Below are 21,394 nucleotides of genomic sequence, written 5' to 3'. Positions count from 1 at the left end.
AAACAAACATTGGAAGGAAGCCACGAACGCATTCAGGATGGTGGCAAAAAGCATCTACACTGGAGAATGAATGCAGATTGGTGCCACTTTAATTGCACTTTAAATGCTATGGAAGCATCGGAATTATAATTTTATAGGGTCTTGCACTTTCTCTGTCAAACAGCACCAGTTCCTCACCCAACTACAGATCCCAGGATTCCACAGCAGGTAAAGTGGGGTCAAACTGCATTAATCTCACAGTGTAGACACGTGCTCAGCTTTGGCCACATCCCCTGAAACTCCAATGTAAGACCCCCAAAGTAACCTTTGCATTTGCCTCTCTGTGCTTTATTAAATCACTCACCTGCTGCAAATATCCTAGAGTTCTGCTGCAACGAAGTGGCCAAGTGTCGGCTCAGCAGCATCGAGGCCATTTTACCTTTCCTTCTGCCAGAAAAAGAAAAGCGATTCAAGAGTTAACTTCTTCACTTCTGTCCAGATGAAGACCTGGAAGAGATGGAAAGAAATACAGTAGAGTCTCGCTTATCGGACATTCCGTCTTATCCGACGCCCCCCTTTATCCTCCAGCATTTCCCTTTCAATTAAAGACACAATCCCCAACACTCTCTCCATTCCCAATACATGAAAAAGGGCAAGAAAAGGAGGAGAAGGAGGGAAGAAAGGGGGAAAAGAGGCAGGACCGGAAACGGAAGCGTCCTCCCTCTTCCCTCTGTGATTTAATAATAATAATAATAATAATAATTTCCATGCTCCCCTTTCACATCCGGGCAGTTTCTGCTGGACCACTCTACCCCCAAGGTGTTGCCTTGGCTTAATCCTTTGAGTCCCTGTTGTTAGTATTATAAGTGTCTAGTGTCGAAGACATGGATACGTAGGAGATGTCCGTATTATCCGACATTTTTGTTTATCTGACATTCTGCCAGCCCGTTTATGTCGGATAAATGAGACTCTATTGTAAAACACAACCCAGCTCATGCTCACATACCTATATACACTGTAGGTGCAGACTCAGTCACTTATATTTCCTAGATGTTTTGCTATGCATATTTGAAAGGACAAATTGAAATTTTAAAAAAAGAAAATTTCCCAGGATCCACTATATCAAGGTTTCACCTTTTGGATACCTAAGGTACTTAAAATTAGGACTGGAGTTTGTATTTTGGGCAAGTGTGGGCAAAGTGTGGCACCTGCCAATGTTTGCCACCCACGCTTAAGAATATATATTGAATTCCATGACATTTTAATTGTCAGATGCACCAACTTTTGATTTATGTCCTCCAGCAGAACCTCAAGTTGCTGGAAGTGACTTTAAAACAATCTTTGAACACAAATCATCTGCTTAACCTAACTCTAGTTCCTATGGAACATCTACACTGTAGAATTAATGCAGTTTGATACCACTTGAACTGCCTTGGCTTAGTGCTATGGAATACTGTGATTTGTAGTTTGGTGAGTCACCAGCACTTGTTGCCAGAAAAGTCTCAAGATCCTGCAAAACTACACAGCATTGATCCGGGGCAGTTTAAGTGGTCTCAAACTGCATTAAATCTAAAGTGTATATGCACTTCTAGTCTAATCTAACACAGTCTTGGTCAGTGGCTGAGGATTCTGGGAGCTGAAGTCCAAAACATCTGCAGAGCCAAAGACTGAGGTCCATGACATTAGGGAATTGAGTGTTATGGTAATGTTTCCTTTCACAAAGCTGTGACCTTCCATTGCCAGCTGTCTTCCCAAAATATTACATAGTGGGCCCTTGGTATTCACTAAAGTTTGGTTCCCGTAGTGGATCCCCAAAACTATGGACATAGAAGTTCCATTATATATAACTAGCCGTCCCCTGCCACGTGTTGCTGTGGCCCAGTCTGTGTACATGTTTTGTGTGTGTGTGTGTGTATGTATGTATGTGTATATATATATATATATATATATAGGTGTATATGTGTGTGCATGTGTGTATATATGTGTGTATTTCTGTGTTTATATATGTATATTGTGTATATGTGTGTGTATGTATATGAAAATATGTATGTGTGCATGTGTATATGTATGTGTGTATGTATATATTTGTGTGTGCTTGTGTATATATGTGTGTTTGTCTGTATGTGTGCATGTGCATATGTGTATGAGTGTATGTGTTATGTGTATATATAGTTTATTTTTGGGGGGTTTAAGTCCATTCTGCTGGGTTTTTTGTGTGTGTTTTAGGGGTGATGGACACTCATTGGCCTGATAGGTGTATTGTGTCCAAATTTGGTGTCAATTCGTCTTGTGGTTTTTGAGTTATGTTAATCCCTCAAACTAACATTACATTTTTATTTATATAGATGGTTTGGTGAAATGGTGCCCCTTATACAGAAAGGCAAAATCAAGGTGTGCTTTTCAAAAACCTTTCTCTTCCGACAAGCTTTCGATGGATGAATAACTCGGGACTATGTCTGTTCTTGTTTTTATTGTATTTTAAAGTTAATTGTATTGTTTTAATCTACTGCTGTAAACCGCTCCGAGCCAAATTGGGAGTAGCAGTATACAAGTCAAATAAAGAAATAAATAAATAAAATATCTTTTTGAATATTTTTAAGCTGTTGCATCCAAAAATGCAGATTCCGTGTGTACAGAGTACAATAGCATATGGCACCGATCCTTGGCACAGCAGAACATCTCAGAGGCCAAAGAAAGGCTTATCTGTGCCGCACAGGCTTCCACAACCTGCTACAATAAGTCATTCCTTCTCTGCAGAAAATGCTGCTGTTCTTATCACCTTTCTTAAAGGACAACCCCACAAATCCATGGAGAGGGAGTCACAAGTGAAAAACAAAAGGTACATAAAACAAGGATGATAAATAGCATTTGAGATCTCTAGAGATTTACCAAAGTCCTCCAGACTGCAGGATTAGAGCCCCATTGACATTGCTATATTATGGAATTTGAGACCCCATTGTATAGTCAATGCAGACTCATATAATGCTGTTGATACTCTATTATATTAGAATGGATTTATGGAACTCTGAACACTGACCATGAGATTATTTACTATTGTGTTATGTACTGATGTTTTTAACCTGTTAACCGTTTAATTGCTTTTATGTATGTATGTATTATTGACATAGGCATCGAATTGTGCCTTCCTTTGTAAGCCGCCCTGAGTCCCCCCCTTGGGGGTGAGAAGGACGGGGTATAAGTAACTGAAATAAATAATAAAATAAATAATACATCTACCATATAATACAGCAGTGGTTCTCAACCTTCCTATTGCTGTGACCCCTTAATAAAGTCCTTATGTTGTGGTGACACCCAACTATACAATTATTTTCACTGCTACTTCATAACTGTAATTTTGCTATTGTTATTCCTCCATCTGATATGCAGGATGTATTTTCATTCACTGGATCAAATTTGGCACAAATACCGGATACATACAAATTTGAATATCTGTGGGATTGTTGGGGGGGGGGGGTTGATTTTGTCATTTGGGAATTGTAGTTGCGATGATTTATAGTTCACCCACAATCAAAGAACATTCTGACCCCCTCCCCCCCCCCCCCCCCCCCCAATAATGGAACTGAACCAATTTTGGCACACAGAACTCCCACGACCAACAGAAAATACTGGAAGGATTTGGTGGGCATTGACCTTGAGTTTTGGAGTTGTAGTTCGCCTACATCCAGAAAGCACTGTGGATTCAAATAATCATGGATCTGGACCAAACTTGGCATGAATAGTCAATATCCCCAAATGTAAACATTGGTAGAGTTTGGGGAAAATAGACCTTGACATTTGGGAGTTGTAGTTGCTCCGATGTATAGTCACTGACAATCAGAGCATTCTGAACCCCACCAATGATAGAAGTGGGCCAAATTTCCCACACAGAACCCCCATGACCAAAAGAAAATACTTTGTTTTCTAATAGGTCTTTAGTGACCCCTCTGACACTTTACTCATGACCCCACCAGCGGTCCCGACCGCCAGGTTGAGAAACAGTGTAATACAGTTTCAAGCTACATTATACAGCATTGTTGATGGGGCCTTAGAAAACCTCCACAAATACTCCCCTGTGAGTCTTCTGCTAAGAGGTTTATTGTTATTCCTACATAATTTGTGTTCAGCTTTGAAAGAATTGTATCCAAAGAAGATTTGGATATAATAAGATCTCTCTATCCATGGGTTCCTTACCAACTGTCATTCAGCTTCTAGCAAAGGTTGACCATAGAATCATGCAGGAAGACCTAGAAATTCCACCTTCCATTTTCTCTTTCTTTTCTTTCTTTCTTTCTTTCTTTCTTTCTTTCTTTCTTTCCTCTTTCTTTTCATCTCCTTCCCTTCCCTTCCTTTCCCTCATACTCTCCTTTCTTTTCCAGTGGCCATTTCATCTAGCCTTTGTGGTACAACACATGTACATATTTATCTATATCTATATATCTATATCATCAATATCCATGTCCATGTCCATGTCCATAGGTAAAGGTTTCCCTTCACATTAACTCTACTCATATCCGACTCTGCGGGGGTGGTGATGCTCATCTCCATTTCTAAGCCATCTTGAGTCCCTCTATGGAGGTTAGAGAAGAACAGTATATAAAAGTCTTAAATAAATAAATAAATAAGCTGAAGAGCCGGTGTTGTCCATAGGCACCTCCTAGGTCATGTGGCCAGCATGACTGCATGGAGCACCATTACCATCCTGCCGAAACGGTAGCTATTAATCTACTCACATTTGCATGTTTTCGAACTGCTAGGTTGTCAGAAGCTGAGGCTAACAGTGGGGGCTCACCCTGCTCCCCGGATTTGAAACGTCAACCTTTCGGTCAACAAGTTCAGCAGCTCAGTGGTTTAACCCGCTGTGCTACCAGGGAGCCCTTATCCATATCCATATCTATCCATTAACTTGTTTGATAAAAGAAATGGTTCAAAACTTGTTTTGGATTTAGGGGACGCTGGTGGTTCGATTCTAAAGTCAATTCCGATTTTCACAGTAAAAAATGTTCAAAACTTTTTGAAACTTCCGAGACTTCCGAATCCTTTCATTAATAGTTTGAAAGTGCTATTTCCTGTTTTATTGGGTGGTCTTTACTTTGAAAGTAGTTTTTTTACTCCAGAAGTGGGGAAAAGCAGCGGAGGAAATTCCTTCCTTCTCTGGTTTAAAACCGGCTTCCCTGGCTTGAGCCGAGGCCAGAGACCAGAAGTGGGGAAAAGCAGCGGAGGAAATTCTTTCCTTTTCTGCATTAAAACTGGCTTCTCTGGCTTGAGCCGAGGCCAGGGACCAGAAGTGGGGAAAAGCAAACAGAGGAAATTTCTTCCTTCTCTGGTTTAAAACTGGATTCTCTGGCTTGAGCTGAGGCCAGGAAATTCCTTCCTTTTCTGGGTTAAAACTGGCTTCTCTGGCTTGAGCCGAGGCCAGGGACCAGAAGTGGAGAAAAGCAAATGGAGGAAATTCCTTTTTTCTCTGGTTTAAAACTGGCTTCTCTGGCTTGAGCCGAGGCCAGAGACCAGAAGCTGGGAAAAGCTGAATCTTTTCCAACTCACTTCATGAGTCATAACAAAAAGCTTCGGAAGGGCAAAGGGACTTCCGGTTTTCTTAAAAACTTCAAAATCGCTTCAAAACGGTAACTTTTCTGACTTTATTCCAAATTACAAAGATTCCGACGGTACCTAACCATGCCTACTATCCATCTATCTATATGAGATAAATGTTGGGATTGTGGTCACTGTGTGTGATTAATGCTTTAACGTAATCCTCTACTAAAGCTATGGATTCCTCCGAATTGGCAAATCTTCCCTTCCACTCTCCTCTGTGAAACTTCCTCTTTTGTTGGCTTAACCTCAGTGCTTACTGAAGTATTTGAAAAGTCTAATTGAAATGCCAGCATCGTTTCATCATGTCCCTTCTTCCTCCCCCATTTTTCTTTTCTTTTCTTTTCTTTTCTTTTCTTTTCTTTCTTTCTTTCTTTCTTTCTTTCTTTCTTTCCACTAACAGAATTTAATCAATCATCCCAGAGATGTATTCAAAGTTGTTTTCTTTCCACAGTAACTACTACCTTTAAAAAGAATATTAATTAACCACCGGGCCCTGGACTTCCATCCCTGTGGAGCATCACCCAAAACTTTAAGCGCATTTTGCAACTGAGGAGGCAGACATTTTGGCCTCGCCGCTAAATCCCCCACTGCCTTCCACACTTAGTTTGCTTCCCGGATGGAAAAGAAGGTCAAATCCAGTTCAGTTTAAAGAAGGATGCTGACTCACAGGCCACGCAAGGGCTCTCCGTCTTGCAATCCTCCACCCCAAGATTCTTGTTTAGCACAATTTCAGACACTGACAGCTGCATCCACAGATGACTTTGGTTGGTTTTAAAAAGGAATGAAAGTGGGAAGGATGATAACGACGACGCCAACAGCAATAACAACAAAAACAAAAACTCTGCAGCAGAGAATAGTTGCATGATAAATTGGATCTGAATATCTCCAAGTTGCACCGGGACTGTGGCGCAGCTGGCTGGGAGTCAGCTGCATGAAGATCACTACTGCCCAATAAGTCATGAGTTCAAAGCCAGCCTGGGCTTCCGACCAATTTGTGTAACTTGTTGTCGACCTTTGCAGCCCGAAAGAAAGTTGCATCTGTTAAGTTGAAAATTTAGATACCGCTTATGCTGGGAGGCTAATTTACGACGCCATAAAAATCTCCAGCAAGCATGCAAAGAATGAGGAAGTACTACATCAGTGTCACAAATAGACAATGAAGCGACAGCTCCCCGGGTGGCTGGAATACCTTCATGAAAAAGCTGGAATGTTAAATTGCTCTTCGTCTGTCTATATATGTTGTGTGTCTATGGCACTGAATGTTTGCCATGTATATGTGCACTGTCCCCTGCAGGGTGAGAAGGGTGGAATATAAATACTGTAAACAAATAAATAAATAAGTTCTGTTTAGGATTTTTTTCCATTTGGTCTGGAGACCATGAATTCTTCTGAGGAGTGGCCCAAAGAGCTGGGTCTATTTAGCCTACAGATTAGAAGTTTGAGAGGAGACATGAGAGCCATGTTTAAATATTTGAAAATATGTCCTTAGGAAGAGGGAGCAGGGCTTGTTCTCTTCTGCCCTGGAGACTAGGTCTCGTGAAGCAATGGGTTCAAATGACAGGAAAGGAGATCCCACCCGAACCTTAGGAAGAGCTGTTCAACAGTGGAACTCTCTGCCTTGGAGTGTAGCGGAGGTTCCTTCTTTTAAGTACTCTACTTAAAAGCCTTTTAAGAGGCTTTTAAGTAGAGGTTGGATGGCCATCTGTTCCTGCATGCTTTTCCTGCATGGAAGAAGGGGGTTGGACTGGATGGCCCTTATGGTCTCTTCCAACTCTACAATTCTATAACCCTATTTGTCTCAATGAGGCTGGATGGCCACATATCGGGAGGGATCAGATGGTGCCTTCTTTTATGGCAGAATGGGGAAGTCCTTTGGGAGTCTCTTCCAACTCTTTGGGATAGCAGTAAACAAGCTTGCTCCGTGTTCTTTGCCTATTTGTGTGAGTCTAAAAAAAATAGATGGCCCATGTGGTCTCTTCCAACTCTATGATTCTATGATTTATTGCAGTTTGCAACTGCCTGTTTTGCAAAAGTGGCTCAAGGCAATTAATCTGGTCGGTTGGCCAGACTGCAAGTCATAGCTTGACAATGCAGTTGTGAAAGGTAGGGTGGATGTGTGCCAAAGGGATGTGTTTTCCAACCACAGAGAAAGAAAAAGAACCGTAACCCTGCTCCTGAAATGCTGCATGGCCGCACTGGATTCCGTCAGGCGCAAATGGGTCATTTCCCGGCATTGTGGCATCCATTACGCACCCCTAAGAAAAAGAAGTTAATGGCCCTAATGTGTGGACCATCCTTTACAATGCTTCCATGCGCACATCCCTGCCTGGCACACTCCCAGCTCTGCACACACACACACAAGCGCACAGAGAGGTGCATAATGCAAGGAAGCCATCCTCCCAAAGTGCGAGCAGGGAAAGCAGCCGCTGTGCATGGGTTGTCATGGCACCCATGGCGGGGCAGGCACAGGAGCGCAAAGGGGACCAATCAATGACAAGGAAGGAGGGGGACACCTTTTGTGCCATAAACCACTATTATACGGTTGCTGTAGAAACTAATGGAAGAAGAACCAGCAAAGGGATGTGTAATTATTAGACACGGGATGCTGAGTCAGTCCAGTAAAGCCGTGCACCGCAGGTTCACATCTTTTTGGCCGTGATAAAGAAGAACAGAATGGATGGGATTTATGTAATAGACCCAAGGAGGAGTCGATTTAGCAAAGACCGTGGGTGCATCTATATTGTAGCAGTAATGCAGTTTGACACCACTTGGGGAAAGACTGAAACACATCTGGTCCCATGCATTTTGGATTAGGGATGCTCAATGCACTTTGCATCATTCCATCTACACAGTAGAATGGATGCAGTTTGGCACCGCTTGGACTGCCATGGCTCAATGTGATGGAATCATGAGATTTGTAGTTTGGTGAGGCACCAGCAACCTAGAGAAGGCTAAACACTTTGTAAAGCTACAACTCCCACAATTCCATAGCATTGAGCCATAGCCACTGAAGTGGTGTCAACCTCCATACATTCTACAGTGCAGATGCACCCTGCGATGCTGATATACTAGGGTTTGTTATTGCTTTATGACTCGGTCAACCCAAGTCTATTTTAGGGTTTTCTTGCCCAGATTTAGTATCCAAATGAGATTTGCTGTTGTTTTCCTCAGAAGCCAAAGCAGTGCCATATAATTCATGCAATTTGACACCACTTTAACTGCCATGAGTCAATGTTATGGAATTTTTGGGAGACCTCACAACCTCCGAGGATGCCTGCCACAGATGCAGGTGAGATGTCAGGAGAGAATGCTCCTGGAACATGGCCATACAGTCCGGAAAACTCACAACAACCCAGTGATTACGGCCATGAAAGCCTTTGACAACACATTTTGGGAGTTGTAGTTTGGGGAGCATTATTTGATAGAGAAAGCTAAAAGCTTTGGAAAACCACAACTACCATGATTTCAAACTCAGAGGGACGGACTTGTCGAGGTGTGCCAAACAGGGATACGAACCATGGTCCAATGTTCAAAACGCTGCACACAAGCAACAATAATGACAAATTACAATAGTTATCCTTCTGTGATCACCAAAATCAGGGGTCTCCACCAGAATTACCAGCAGACTGAGACCTTTTCTAAAAGACTAGATCTTCTTGCAAAACAGTGAACCCACAAAGGGATTTTCTTTTCCTGTTTCTATGGCTCTCGGCCCACATCCTGCCTCTCTTAAACCACAGCTTCTTGAGACGGAGATGGAAATGTCAGATGCAACCATATCACGTCGTGCCTGCAAGAAGGCAAACCAGGTCACAGGAATCTCACAAAGGAGACGTCAAACCAAACAGGACAGCCTTTCGAAGGAAGGCGCTCCCGAACAAGCCTACTTTGAAATAAATCCAATCTGACAGAATTTAAGCACTGGCTCCGAAATACCTCCAGCGCCGATGATGTAACAGAGACCTCCAGGTATTTTGGACTATAACTCCCATCAGTCAATCTTCTCAGGGATGCTGGATGGGAACAAGAGAGACAGCCTTTGCAGTGGATGTTCCTTGGTTTTACAAATGCATTAGAGTAACACATTTACGCACACAATCTATGGCATTATAACCACTTAAATAATTATATAAATATGTGTGTTCGTGTGTGCGCGCGCATGTGTGTGTTTCCAGGCATGGACAAACTTTAGCCCTTCAGGAGTTTTGGACTTCAACTCCCACAATTCCTAACAGCCAGTTGTGCAGGAGTTGAAGTCCAAAACACCTGGAGGGTCGAAGTTTGACCATGTCTATTATATACACACATACAAACACACACATACACACATGTATATAGCCCCATATATATGTATGGTTATTTAAATGGTTATAATTATAGATTTTCTGTGTATGTGAGTGTGTGTATGTGTGTGTGTGCTGTCCAAAGCTAAAAGATATATATTTTTGGTTGGAGTTACACTATTAAAATGGACCTGTCCAAAGTGCTATTTTTAAAACTTGGATTTCTAAAAATGCAATAAAAAGAAAGGAATTTAAAAAAAAAAGAAAATGGAGAAAGGACAAATTAATGGTCTAGTTGAAGGATACAAGCAAGGGCTAAGCACACACTTTAGTAGAACTTGGCCAAAGGAGTAAAATCAATGAATTAACTGGTTTTACCAATCGGTTGGCTTATATCTCAATTGTTGATGGGTCTACTTGAGTTGGCACAGTCCAATGAGGTTTTGGCCCCTATTTCCCAAAATAGATTTGCTTGAAATTGACATCAGTAAAACACAACCACTTGACCATTAAAGAATGGATAGCCCGTGTTTCGCTTTCCAGTCTATAAACCCTTTTAGCAACCATCTTCACTACCAATTAAATTTCAAGTTGCAGAAATATAATTCAAAGGATGCACATGTTTCCGAATGTCAAGACAAACGCCATCCTTACAAAGAGGCCTTTCCTTCAAGGACAAGTGGAGATGGCATATTTAACACGAGAGCATTTGGATGACCAATCGTCAACCATAATTGCTGGTGACTCTCTCCAACTCCCACAATTCCTAACAGCTTACCAACTGTTAGGAATTGTGAGAGTTGAAGCTCAAAACACCTGGAGGGCCAACATTTGCCCATGCATGGTATATACTGCAGAATAAATGCAGTTTGACACCACTTACGAACTACCCAGGGATCCATAGGTTGGTGAAGTACACACCCTCTGCTAGAGACCTTGGAAAATTGCAACACTAGCTTGAGCAAGTAAAGTGGTATCAGACTGCAATAATTCAGCGGTGCAGATGCATCGCCCGGCTGCTTTCCTGTAAAGGCTGAATGGGAAATCCAAGCCGCGATTTCTCTAATGAAGCCAGTAAATGCAGAGCAAAGCAACACCCGTGAAGCCTGCCAGAGAGACCTTTGATCGGAGCTATCAAACTGCTCATTTGTTGCATCTCAAAAATAGTCCAGGTCCCAAAAAAAGAGCACCGCAGGGTTCTGATGGTTTTGCAAAGATGCTGGAAAACTAGGCTTCAAGGACTCCATGTCACATAAACCATTCAGGGTCCCTATAAGATTTCCCCTCTTTAAAACCAATAGCTTTGGAGCTTCAGAGACTACTAGTTTAAAACTGTTTAAAATTTCTATTGTTTACAACCATACACAAGCTAATTTCAGAAACTGGCCAATTGTGTCTGATTTTACTTTATTATTACCCTGATTTTATATTATCTGTGAAGCTAACCAGAGTCAACCCTGGTTTGTGCTCGGATGGAAAAGCAATAGGAAAGAAAACGAGCCACCAAGTTGTTAGAATATGTCTCTTCAGATCAAGGTTCGAATCCCTGCTCAGCCATGATAACATTACATGGGTTCCTGTGAGTTTTCCGGGCTGTATTGCCATGTTCCAGAAGCATTCTCTCCTGACGTTTCACCCACAACTATGGCAGGCATCCTCAGAGATGTGAGGTCTGATGGAAACTAGGCAAGTGGGGGTTATATATCTGTGAAATGTCCAGGGAGGGAGAAAAAAACTTGTGTCTTCTTGAGACAGGTGTGAATGTTGAAATTGGCCAGCTTAATTAGCATTGAATGGTCTTGCAGCTTCAAAGCCTGACTGATTCCTGCTTGGGGGAATCCTTTATTGGGGTTGTGTTAGCTGGCCATGATTGATTCCTGTGCCAGAATTCATCTGTTTTCTAAGTGTTGTTCCTTATTTACTGTCCTTATTTTAGAGTTTTTAAAATACTGGTACCCAGATTTTGTTCATTTTCATGGTTTCCTCCCTGAAAACCATGAGACCACCCTGAACATGATCCCACAGATATATAAACCCCACTTGTGTAGTTTCCAACAGACCTCACAACCTCTGAGGATGCCTGCCATAGATGTGGGAGAAAGGTCAGGAGAGAATGTGTGAGAAACATGGCCATACAGCCAGGAAAACTCACAGCAACCCAACAAGAACAACAGCAGCGTTCTGGAAGCAATGATAACAATCTGATGACAGAACACCTTAATGGAAATGCCATATATAGACTCTCAAGAGCACAATGACAAAAAGTAACACAGCATGGACGTGCCACATTCTCTGAGGACACCTTGCTGATTCCGAGGCCGTTGGACAGAATTTGACCCATTGATAGTCAAAAACACACGTCAATGACACCCAGAAGATGGTGAAACCAAGAAGATAATAAGGACATTTCCCTTGCTCTCTAGAAGGGATCAAGTCAGGCAAAGGACAATGGAAGAAACAACACACTATGAAAAACGGTAGAGACATGATCAGTTTTGAACAGTGTGGAGACGGAAGAACATTCTCTGTTTCCCATTTAGCAAAGCTGGTTAAACCGCCAGCTGCAGAAAATCTTGCTGATCGAAAGGTTGACAGTTCAAGCCCAGGTTGGCGTGAGCTCCCAACCATCAGCCCAGCTTCTGCTCACCTAGCAGTTAGAAAACAGTAATGCGAGTAGATAAATAGGGACCACTTTGGTGGGGAAATAATAAAAAGGAGCCCATGTGGACATGCCGGCAATTTGATTGGGAGGGCGTCTAAAGACAACAACAACAACAACAACAACAACAATAATAATAAAGCTTTATTTGTACCCCACTACCATCTCCCAAGGGACTCGGTGTACATGAGGCCGAGCCCAAAAACAACAATACAAGCAATAATAACGCAATTAAAATAAAACATGGACAATAAAATATCAAAATTTATTTATTTATTTATTTATTTATTTCACAATTTTGTATACCGAGCTTCTCAACCTCGTTGAGGGACTCAGCCTGGTTTACAACCATAAAAACATATACATTCATTAAAATATCATATATCACAAATTACAAAACAACTTTAAAAACACTAAATATAAAACTACAGTGGTCAGTCGTCCTAATAAGATGGGTCTATATCCACTTCCATTCAGAGTCCTATGGTGTTGTCTCATTCCTCGAAGGCCTGACTCCACAGCCACGTCTTCACCCGTTTCCTAAATGTTAGGATGGATGGGGCGGTTCTGGCCTCCAGAGGGAGAGAGTTCCAGAGTCGTGGGGCCACCACCGAGAAGGTCCTGTCCCTCGTCCCCACCAGCCGCGCTTGCGAGGCTGGTGGGACCGAGAGCAGGGCCTCTCCAGATGATCTTAGTAATCTTGATGGTTCGTAGGGGAGAATACGTTCGGAGAAACAGAAACATAACAATAACATAACAATAAGACAACACACAATTAAAACTAAGGGAACAAAGTTCCTTGGCATGGAAGATGGAACAACAACACCCCTGTGGTTGGAGTCGAGTACAGCTTCCAGATGCCGGAGATGGAAAAAGATGGGAAGCCTTTACCTCTGTTTATGTAGTGTCTGTCTTTGTTAATTGTATGACGGCATTGAATGTTTGTCATATATGTGTATGTATCTGCCCTGAGTCCCTGCAGGCAGAATATAAATAAAGATGGTGATGATTACTACTATTTTACTGACACAAAAATACATTATGCCACAGCAAACGAGATCTGTATGCTGGATTTCATATCACAAAATCACAAGTCAAACACTTCCCAAGCGTCTAGGACTGTGTGATGTATTTTCAAATGGTGCGCACAGATCCAAGTAGGGTGGCCTTTTGCAGTTGACAGATTGTGATTTTGTCAATGTTTATTGTTTCCAAATGCTGGCTGAGATCTTTTGGTATGGCACCCAGTATGCCGATGACCACTGGGACCACCTGTACTGGTTTATACCTTGTCGTGGTGGGGGGCTTAACTGCTCCAAGGATGCTGAGAGCTGTGCTGGCAGCAGTTCCAACCAAGCCAGAGAGGTCTCAGCTGAGGAGTGGAACCGACAGCACCTAACCCATTAGCACTATGGAGAAGCAAACCAAAACAAAGTCTATACTGGCTCGGTCAACGCCCAGGATAAAAAGGACTGCGGTGGATGCTGCTGATTCTGGACATCCATAGACAAGTGGGCTACAGAATCAAAATACAAATGCACAATCATAGAAGTGGCAGAAATATACAATGCCAGAAAACCGCACTATTATTATTATTATTATTATTATTATTATTATTATTATTTTACTGATACAAAAACACAGTATGTCACAGCAAATGAGATATATATGCTGGATTTCATATCACAAAATCACAAGTCGAACACTTCCCAAGCGTCTAGAACTGTGTGATGTATTTTCGAATGATGTGCGCAGATCCAAGAAAGGGGCCTTTTGCAGCTGACAGATCGTTGTTGTTGTTGTTTCGGAGCCTAGAATAATGGTGTAGGAAAGGACTTCAAAGACCATCTAGTCCAGTGAGTCCCAAAACTTTGGGCCTACACATCTTCTGGACTTCCACTGCCACAAATGCGAGTGAACCTGGACTATAATCAAGGATTCTGGAAGCAGAGGTCCAAAATATCTACATGCCCAAATTTGGAGATCACTGATCTAGTCTAATCCCCTGCCAACACAGGAATCCACTGCTGAAGTATCTCTAGATAAAGACTTCCAACATCTACTTCAAACCCTAATAAACGAGAGTCTACCATCTTCTGGGCATTTCCACCAATGCTAGAAAGCTCCACGTACCATCTTCAACTTGCTACTATGACAGTCACTCTCCTAGTAATAGAATAGAATGACTTTACTGTGATTGTACATTGTACAAGGAAATTAAATACCATCCTCAACACACAATATTTACGTAGAATTACAAAAACAAAACGCCCACATTTCCACATTATAATCACTATTGCACAACCTCTAATGCTATATCAATGTAAAACCTCAGAGTTAATAATTTAATATGTAGGCGTCTGTCATTGGTTCTGCTTTATCGAGGTCTTTGTTCATCCTAAAGTCTATCATGTCAAGGTACCCAAATGGGGTTGCAAGAATGAAAATTGGGGAGGCTCTTATACCTATAAAAAGGGGAGTAATCCATCAGGTGTGGCTTGTAAGAAGCAGGACCTGCTTTTTTTTCCATGTCAAGGAGCTACTTGAGAAACTGCAAGTCGCTTCTGGTGTGAGAGAATTGGCTGTCTGCAAGGACGTTGCCCAGGGGACGCCCGGGTGTTTTGATGTTTTAACATCCTTGTGGGAGGCTTCTCTGATGTCCCTGAATGGGGAGCTGGGGCTGACAGAGAAAGCTCATCTGTGCTCTCCCTAGATATGAATCTCCAACCTGTCTTCAGTCCTGCCAGGACAAGAGTTTAACACATTGTGCCCCTGAGGGCTCCTAGGGAAGGAGATGAAGAGAAAGAGGGAAGGAAGGGAGGAAGCTGGAGCTAACAGAGGGACCTCAACCCACTCTTCCTGGATTTTAACCGCTGATCTATCGGTCAGCAGTCCTGCTGGCACAAGGGTTTAATCCATTGCGCCATTGGGGGCACCTATATTAAATAAACATTATGGAGAGCTGATCCTATATAGTGCAAGGGTGCAACTATGGCTGGAAGGTCAAAACAAGGAAGCTGCTCCCCCATTGAAGTTGTCCTTCAGTGGCTAGCTTTCTAGTCTTTCACCGAAAGAGTCCTTGAAAACCATTCATATCTAGAACTCCGACCTTCACGTCCCTTGGTAAGTGTGCCAAGGCTTCTTTCATGTCCCCACATGGGGAGCTGAAGCTGGCAGAGGGAGCTCAACCCGCTCTCCTCAGATTCGAACCACTGACTTGTGCGTTAGCAGTCCTAACTGCTGAAATTTCTTCTTTTACACAATCATCAAAGGCACAGGAGTTTTCCCTTTGGCTACCTAATTTCAAAGGAGACCACGGTCTCTCATTCCAACAAATATGGCAACAGCCAACATCTTTCCTCTAAAGCTAGGAATGACACAACACCTCATATTAGAATTACAACATCAAGCCAATAAAAAAGCATGGGTGGGGGTGGGGAAAAGCAACTTCAATTCCTGGCAATAAGCTGCCAGTCAAGGGCTTCCTGGTATTTTGCATCCTCTCCAGGAAAGACTGCAGCGGTTTGCAACAGATCCCTCAATTTGGTTAAAAATATATTTGCATGCTGTTCAGGTGGAACTTCCAGGTAAGCATATCCAGTGCCTCTTACAATTCAGCTTTTCCGCTGTAAAGTTTCTGGTTGCCTCTTGCTTCCCATGTTTACCTGAAGCAAGGAAGGCAGGGAATGTGTGTGGTTTAATTTCAATATAACAATAATAATAATGAAAAAAACATGGATGTGGCTCACAAATGGAACTTTGAAAAAGGAGACGGAGGGGCTGATTCTGGCAGCCCAAGAGCAAGCCATCAAAAGCCAGAATTGAAAAGTCAATGGCAGATCCAAAATGTGGACTCTGCAAGGAAGCAAATGAAACAATAGATCACATCCTCAACTGCTGCCAAGAAGATCGCACAGACAGACTACAAGCAGAGGCATAATACCGTTGCTCAGATGATTCATTGGAACTTGTGCCACAAATACCATCTGCCTGCAACAAAGAACTGGTGGGATCACAAGCCAGAAAAAGTTACAGAGAATGAACACGTCAAGCTACTCTGGGACTTCTGGATTCAGACAGACAGAATTTTGGAGCATAATTCTCCTGACCTCATGGTTGTGTTAAAAAACAAAGTATGGATTGCCGATGTCGCAATCCCAGGTGACAGCAGGATTGAAGAAAAACAACTAGAGAAGCTGACACGATACGAGGATTTAAAGATCGAACTATCAAGGTTCTCCCAGTGGTGATCGGCACACTGGGTGTAGTGCCTAAAGACCTTGTCCTGCACTTAAATACAATCGGTGCTGACAAAATTACCATCTGCGAGCTGCAGAAGGCCACATTACTGGGATCTGCATGCATTATTTGCTAATATACCACACAGTCCTAGACACTTGGAAAGTGTCCGACGTGTGATCCAATATAATAGCCAGCAGAGTGTCTGCTGTGGACTCATCTTGTTGTGTTTCAAATAATAATAATAATAATAATCATCATCATCATCATCATCATCACACAGTCCTAGACGCTTGGGAAGTGTTCGACTTGTGATTCTGTGATACGAAATCCAGCATATATATCTCGTTTGCTGTGACATATTGTATTTTTGTGTCAGTAAAATAATAATAATATGATATTATAATTTTATATTTATATTACATGTAATATTACTAATAATATTACAATATAATGGTATAGTACTGATATTGATTAATACTGGTATTGTACTATGCCAATAATATAATATATTGTATGTATATATATATTGTAAGATGCTCTGGGTCCCGTTCAGGGTGAGAAGGGTGGCATACAAATGCCGTAAATAAATAAATAAATAAACAAACAATATAGTAATATTTAATACTGATATTGTACTATGCCAAGAATATAATATATTGTATGTATATATATATTGTAAGCTGCTCTGGGTCCCCTTCAGGGTGAGAAGGGCGGCATATAAATGTCGTAAATAAATAAATAAATTCAAATCCCATCCTTACTTTTTCAGATTACAACATCCAAATCCATCATACCACCATCCTAATCGAAGAGAGGCTTGTGTTGGTCTTATTCTGTGCTACAGCCCTTTAGATATTTGCAGAGACTGATGTACGGAAGTCACCTTTTGTGGACTACAGCTCCCAGAACGGAGCCATGCAGGTAAGGAGATCTGGACGTTATAATCCCCAGAAGAACATTCCCCACATTTTTGCTGATGCAGCAGCCTGGAAACGCTTGCCTCTTTGGCTTTGTCATGACGAAGCACAAAGACTAAAGTGCAACAGCTTGGTTTTATAACTTGTGAGTGCAATACGACAATTTATAACTAGTTTGATAAGACATCACCTGCAATCCAAGGTCCTTTTACCGCCTCGTTCCACATAAAAGAATCCTTCTCTCTAGGAAATGAAAAACTGAAGTAGGGGGTGGGGATATTTCTTGATGCCACTAAGCAAGACAGGTAGGAAGGGAACCCCAGATCTTCCTTCCACAAGTCTGATGCCCGTTCCAGCATAAATCCAATGTCTAGTCCCTTTCCATTTTTCAAATCACAAAAACACAGCAGCCCAAGACCCGACAAATTCAAATGATAAGACCATAACCCTTCATCCAAGGGGGAGGCAAATAAATAAAGACCTGAAGTGGCATTGGGGAACCAATTTCCCAATGAACACACAAATGGAGAGGTTCAGAAGCAGCTTGACCTAGAGAAAATCCCAAAAGACAGACCCCTTCTTACATAAAAGGATTTTTCCCCCTGTGTCAGGAGTGTCTTGAAAAACTGCAAGTTGCTTCTGGCATGAGAGTATTGGCCGTCTGCAAGGATGTTGCCCAGAGGATGCCCAGATGTTTTGATGTTTTACCATCCTTGAGGGAGGCTTCTCTCATGTCCCTGCATGAGGAGCTGGAGCTGATAGAGGGAGCACACCTGCGCTCTCCCCGGATTCAAACCTCTGACTTGTCAGTTTTCAGTCCTGCCAACACAAGGGTTTAACCCATTGCGCCACGGTGAGGGGGGGGGGGGGCTACACAAAGGATGAGATGTGGGGAAAAGAAAAACAGGAATGGGACAGGCAGAAAGGAAAGAGAGAAGGACAGAGCAAGGAAGGCTGGAAGAAGCTGTCATTTGACAGGTGCATTTAATTTAAATTTTAAAATATTTAAATCCTATTTATAAATAAAGAGCATCCCTTGAAGTCATCCTCCAAAACAGCATTTAAAGTTCTGAGATGATATTTGGCTAGGACCAAAAAGACACAAGGAGGCAATACCATAAATATAATATATCAAGCCCAATGAATACCAGGCAACATAAACAATAATGATTCCTGCTTCTAAGTCCTTTCTTTCCCCCATCATCTCTTTCTTTTTCCTATCGAAACAGAGTAGAGCACTATTCTGACTAATGAATTAAGCTTCATGTTTGTCATTGTTGATCTTCTTCCTCATTTCCTGATTTGCTCTTTGATAAAACAAAATATGAGAAATGTTTTTTTTAGAAAAACAAAAAACACTTTATCTTGCTCTCTTTCTGGCAGCAAGTACGGAAAAATGATAATGTCAAAAAAATGAATAATATAAGAAATTTTGAGACTGTATGCTAGAGTGCAGAAAATGTTATACATCTTTTTCTGTGTTCTTCTCCCAGAGATCTTCCTTTTTTGGGGTAAAGAAGAGGACAGTTTGAGACGTAAATGCCAACACAGATATGTTTGTGTATTTTTGGCAACCAACATGGCATGTCAACAAAGGGCCTTTAATCCTCGATGACAATTTGCCTTCACGTTTCGAAACTGGTCCTTGCTCAGAGACACACTCAAGCAGCGCTTGGTGGATTCAAACCCCCTTTTTACCACTTAAGCTGATTAAAATCCATGACACAAAATGCAGAGTACACCTGTTTGGGATGTGCATGTGCTTCTGGGAATGATATCCTAAGGAAGGCTGTACAGGTTTCAAAGAGAGATCAAAGAGAAATCCAGAGAGCAATTTGTGCTTACAAATGTCCTCTTTTGTGCTCTATCTATCCAGGTGCCCCTCTCCTGGACCTACCCATCTGATGCCCCCCTTTTGGTCTACTAAGGTACTTCACTAGGTATTTCACCAACCACATGCCTCTCTCCTGGGCTTACACAGGTGAATCACCAACCAAATGCCCCTTTCTTGGTCTACCAAGGCACTTCACTAGGTATTTCACCAACCACATGCCTCTGTTCTGGCCTTACACAGGTGAATCTCCAACAAAATGCCCCCTTCTTGGTCTACCAAAGTATTTCACTAACCACATGTCTCTCTCCTGGTTTTACACAGGTGAATTGGCAACCAAATGTCCTTTTCTTGGTCTACCAAGGTACTTCACCAGGTATTTCACCAACCACATGCCTCTCTCCTGGGCTTACACAGGTGAATCCCCAACCAAATGCCCCTTTCTTGGTCAAGGAACTTCACTAGGTATTTCACCAACCACATGTTTATCTCCCAGCCTTACACATGTCAATCCCCAAACAAATGCCCCTTTCTTGGTCCACCAAGGTACTTCACCAGGTATTTCACCAACCACATGCCTCTCTCCTGGGCTTACACAGGTGAATCACCAACCAAATGCCCTTTTCTTGGTCTACCAAGGTACTTCACCAGGTATTTCACCAACCTCATGCCTCTCTCCTGGCCTTACACAGGTGAATTGGCAACCAAATGCCCTTTTCTTGGTCCACCAAGGTATTCACCAGGTATTTCACCAACCTCATGCCTCTCTCCTGGGCTTACACAGGTGAATCACCAACCAAATGCCTTTTTCTTGGTCTACCAAGGTACTTCACCAGGTATTTCACCAACCACATGCCTCTCTCCTGGCCTTACACAGGTGAATTGGCAACCAAATGCCTTTTTCTTGGTCTACCAAGGTACTTCACCAGGTATTTCACCAACCACATGCCTCTCTCCTGGGCTTACACAGGTGAATCCCCAACCAAATGCCCCTTTCTTGGTCTATTAAGGAACTTCTCTAGGTTTTTCACCAATAACATGCCTCTCTTCTGGCCTTACATAAATTGATTGTCAAGCAAATGCCTCTTTCTTTACTTTACCCAGGTGAATAACCCACCGGATGACTTCTTTCCTGGCCTTTCCCAGGTAATCCACCAATCTTGTGCCACTCTGTAGGCACTCCATCAATCAGATGCCCTTCTTCTAGCTTATGTAGGTGAACCATCGAACTGATGCTTTTCTCCTGGTACTCCGCTAACCAAATGACCTTTGCCTTGCCTAACTCAGGTGAACTAACCTTCTCCCAGCCTAACCAGATACCTCACTTACAAGATGCTCCATTTCTGACCTTTCTCAAGTAAAATATCAACTGGGAGCTCTTTTGCTGGATTGCCAACCTGGTTCTCCACTAACCACTGCTTCCATCAACCAGATACAAAGCTCACATTCTATGCAGGTGAACCACCATTGTGGTGACCTTCTCCTGGCCTACATAGATGGATGACTAACTTGATGGCCTTCTCCATTCACATAGTCGGGGGGATTTGGAGGTCTAGGAATCAGGAAGGGGCTATTGCAGGCATGGGCAAACTTTGGCCCTCCAGGTGTTTTGGACTACAACTCCCACAATTCCTAACAGCCGGTAGGCTGTTAGGAATTGTGGGAGTTGTAGTCCAAAACACCTGGAGGGCCAAAGTTTGCCCATGCCTGGGCTACAGGTTGAGTATCCTTCATCCAGAAATCCAAAACACCCCAAATATGATGCCAATGATTGGCTGAGGCAGTGGCACCTGCTTCCTGATGGATAGAATTGAGCTACATGTATATAGCATTGATGAAACATAAAATATACATCCAGAGTAGAATTGGGGCCCTTCTCCAAGAGGCATGT

The 21,394-nt window shown here is 42.4% G+C and overlaps 1 protein-coding gene across 3 annotated transcripts in view; it reads right to left on the bottom strand.

The window, feature by feature from the left end:
• Nucleotides 1-21,394, bottom strand: part of LOC137095160 (4-aminobutyrate aminotransferase, mitochondrial) — a 57,742-nt gene that overhangs the window by 35,802 nt on the left and 546 nt on the right. For 2 of the 3 annotated variants that reach the window (XR_010908800.1, XM_067461492.1), the window contains exon 2: nt 344-486. Coding sequence is in view for 2 of the 3 variants with exons in the window: in XM_067461492.1 (XP_067317593.1) it covers nt 344-413 (70 nt within the window). In the remaining variant the exon portion in view is untranslated. The remainder of the gene's footprint in view (nt 1-343; nt 487-21,394) is intronic. The other variant, XM_067461493.1, reaches the window with a different exon arrangement.

The sequence above is a fragment of the Anolis sagrei genome, chromosome Y, assembly GCF_037176765.1.
Source record: "Anolis sagrei isolate rAnoSag1 chromosome Y, rAnoSag1.mat, whole genome shotgun sequence".
NCBI lineage: Eukaryota > Metazoa > Chordata > Lepidosauria > Squamata > Dactyloidae > Anolis > Anolis sagrei.
This window is presented reverse-complemented; position numbering and strand designations above follow the sequence as displayed.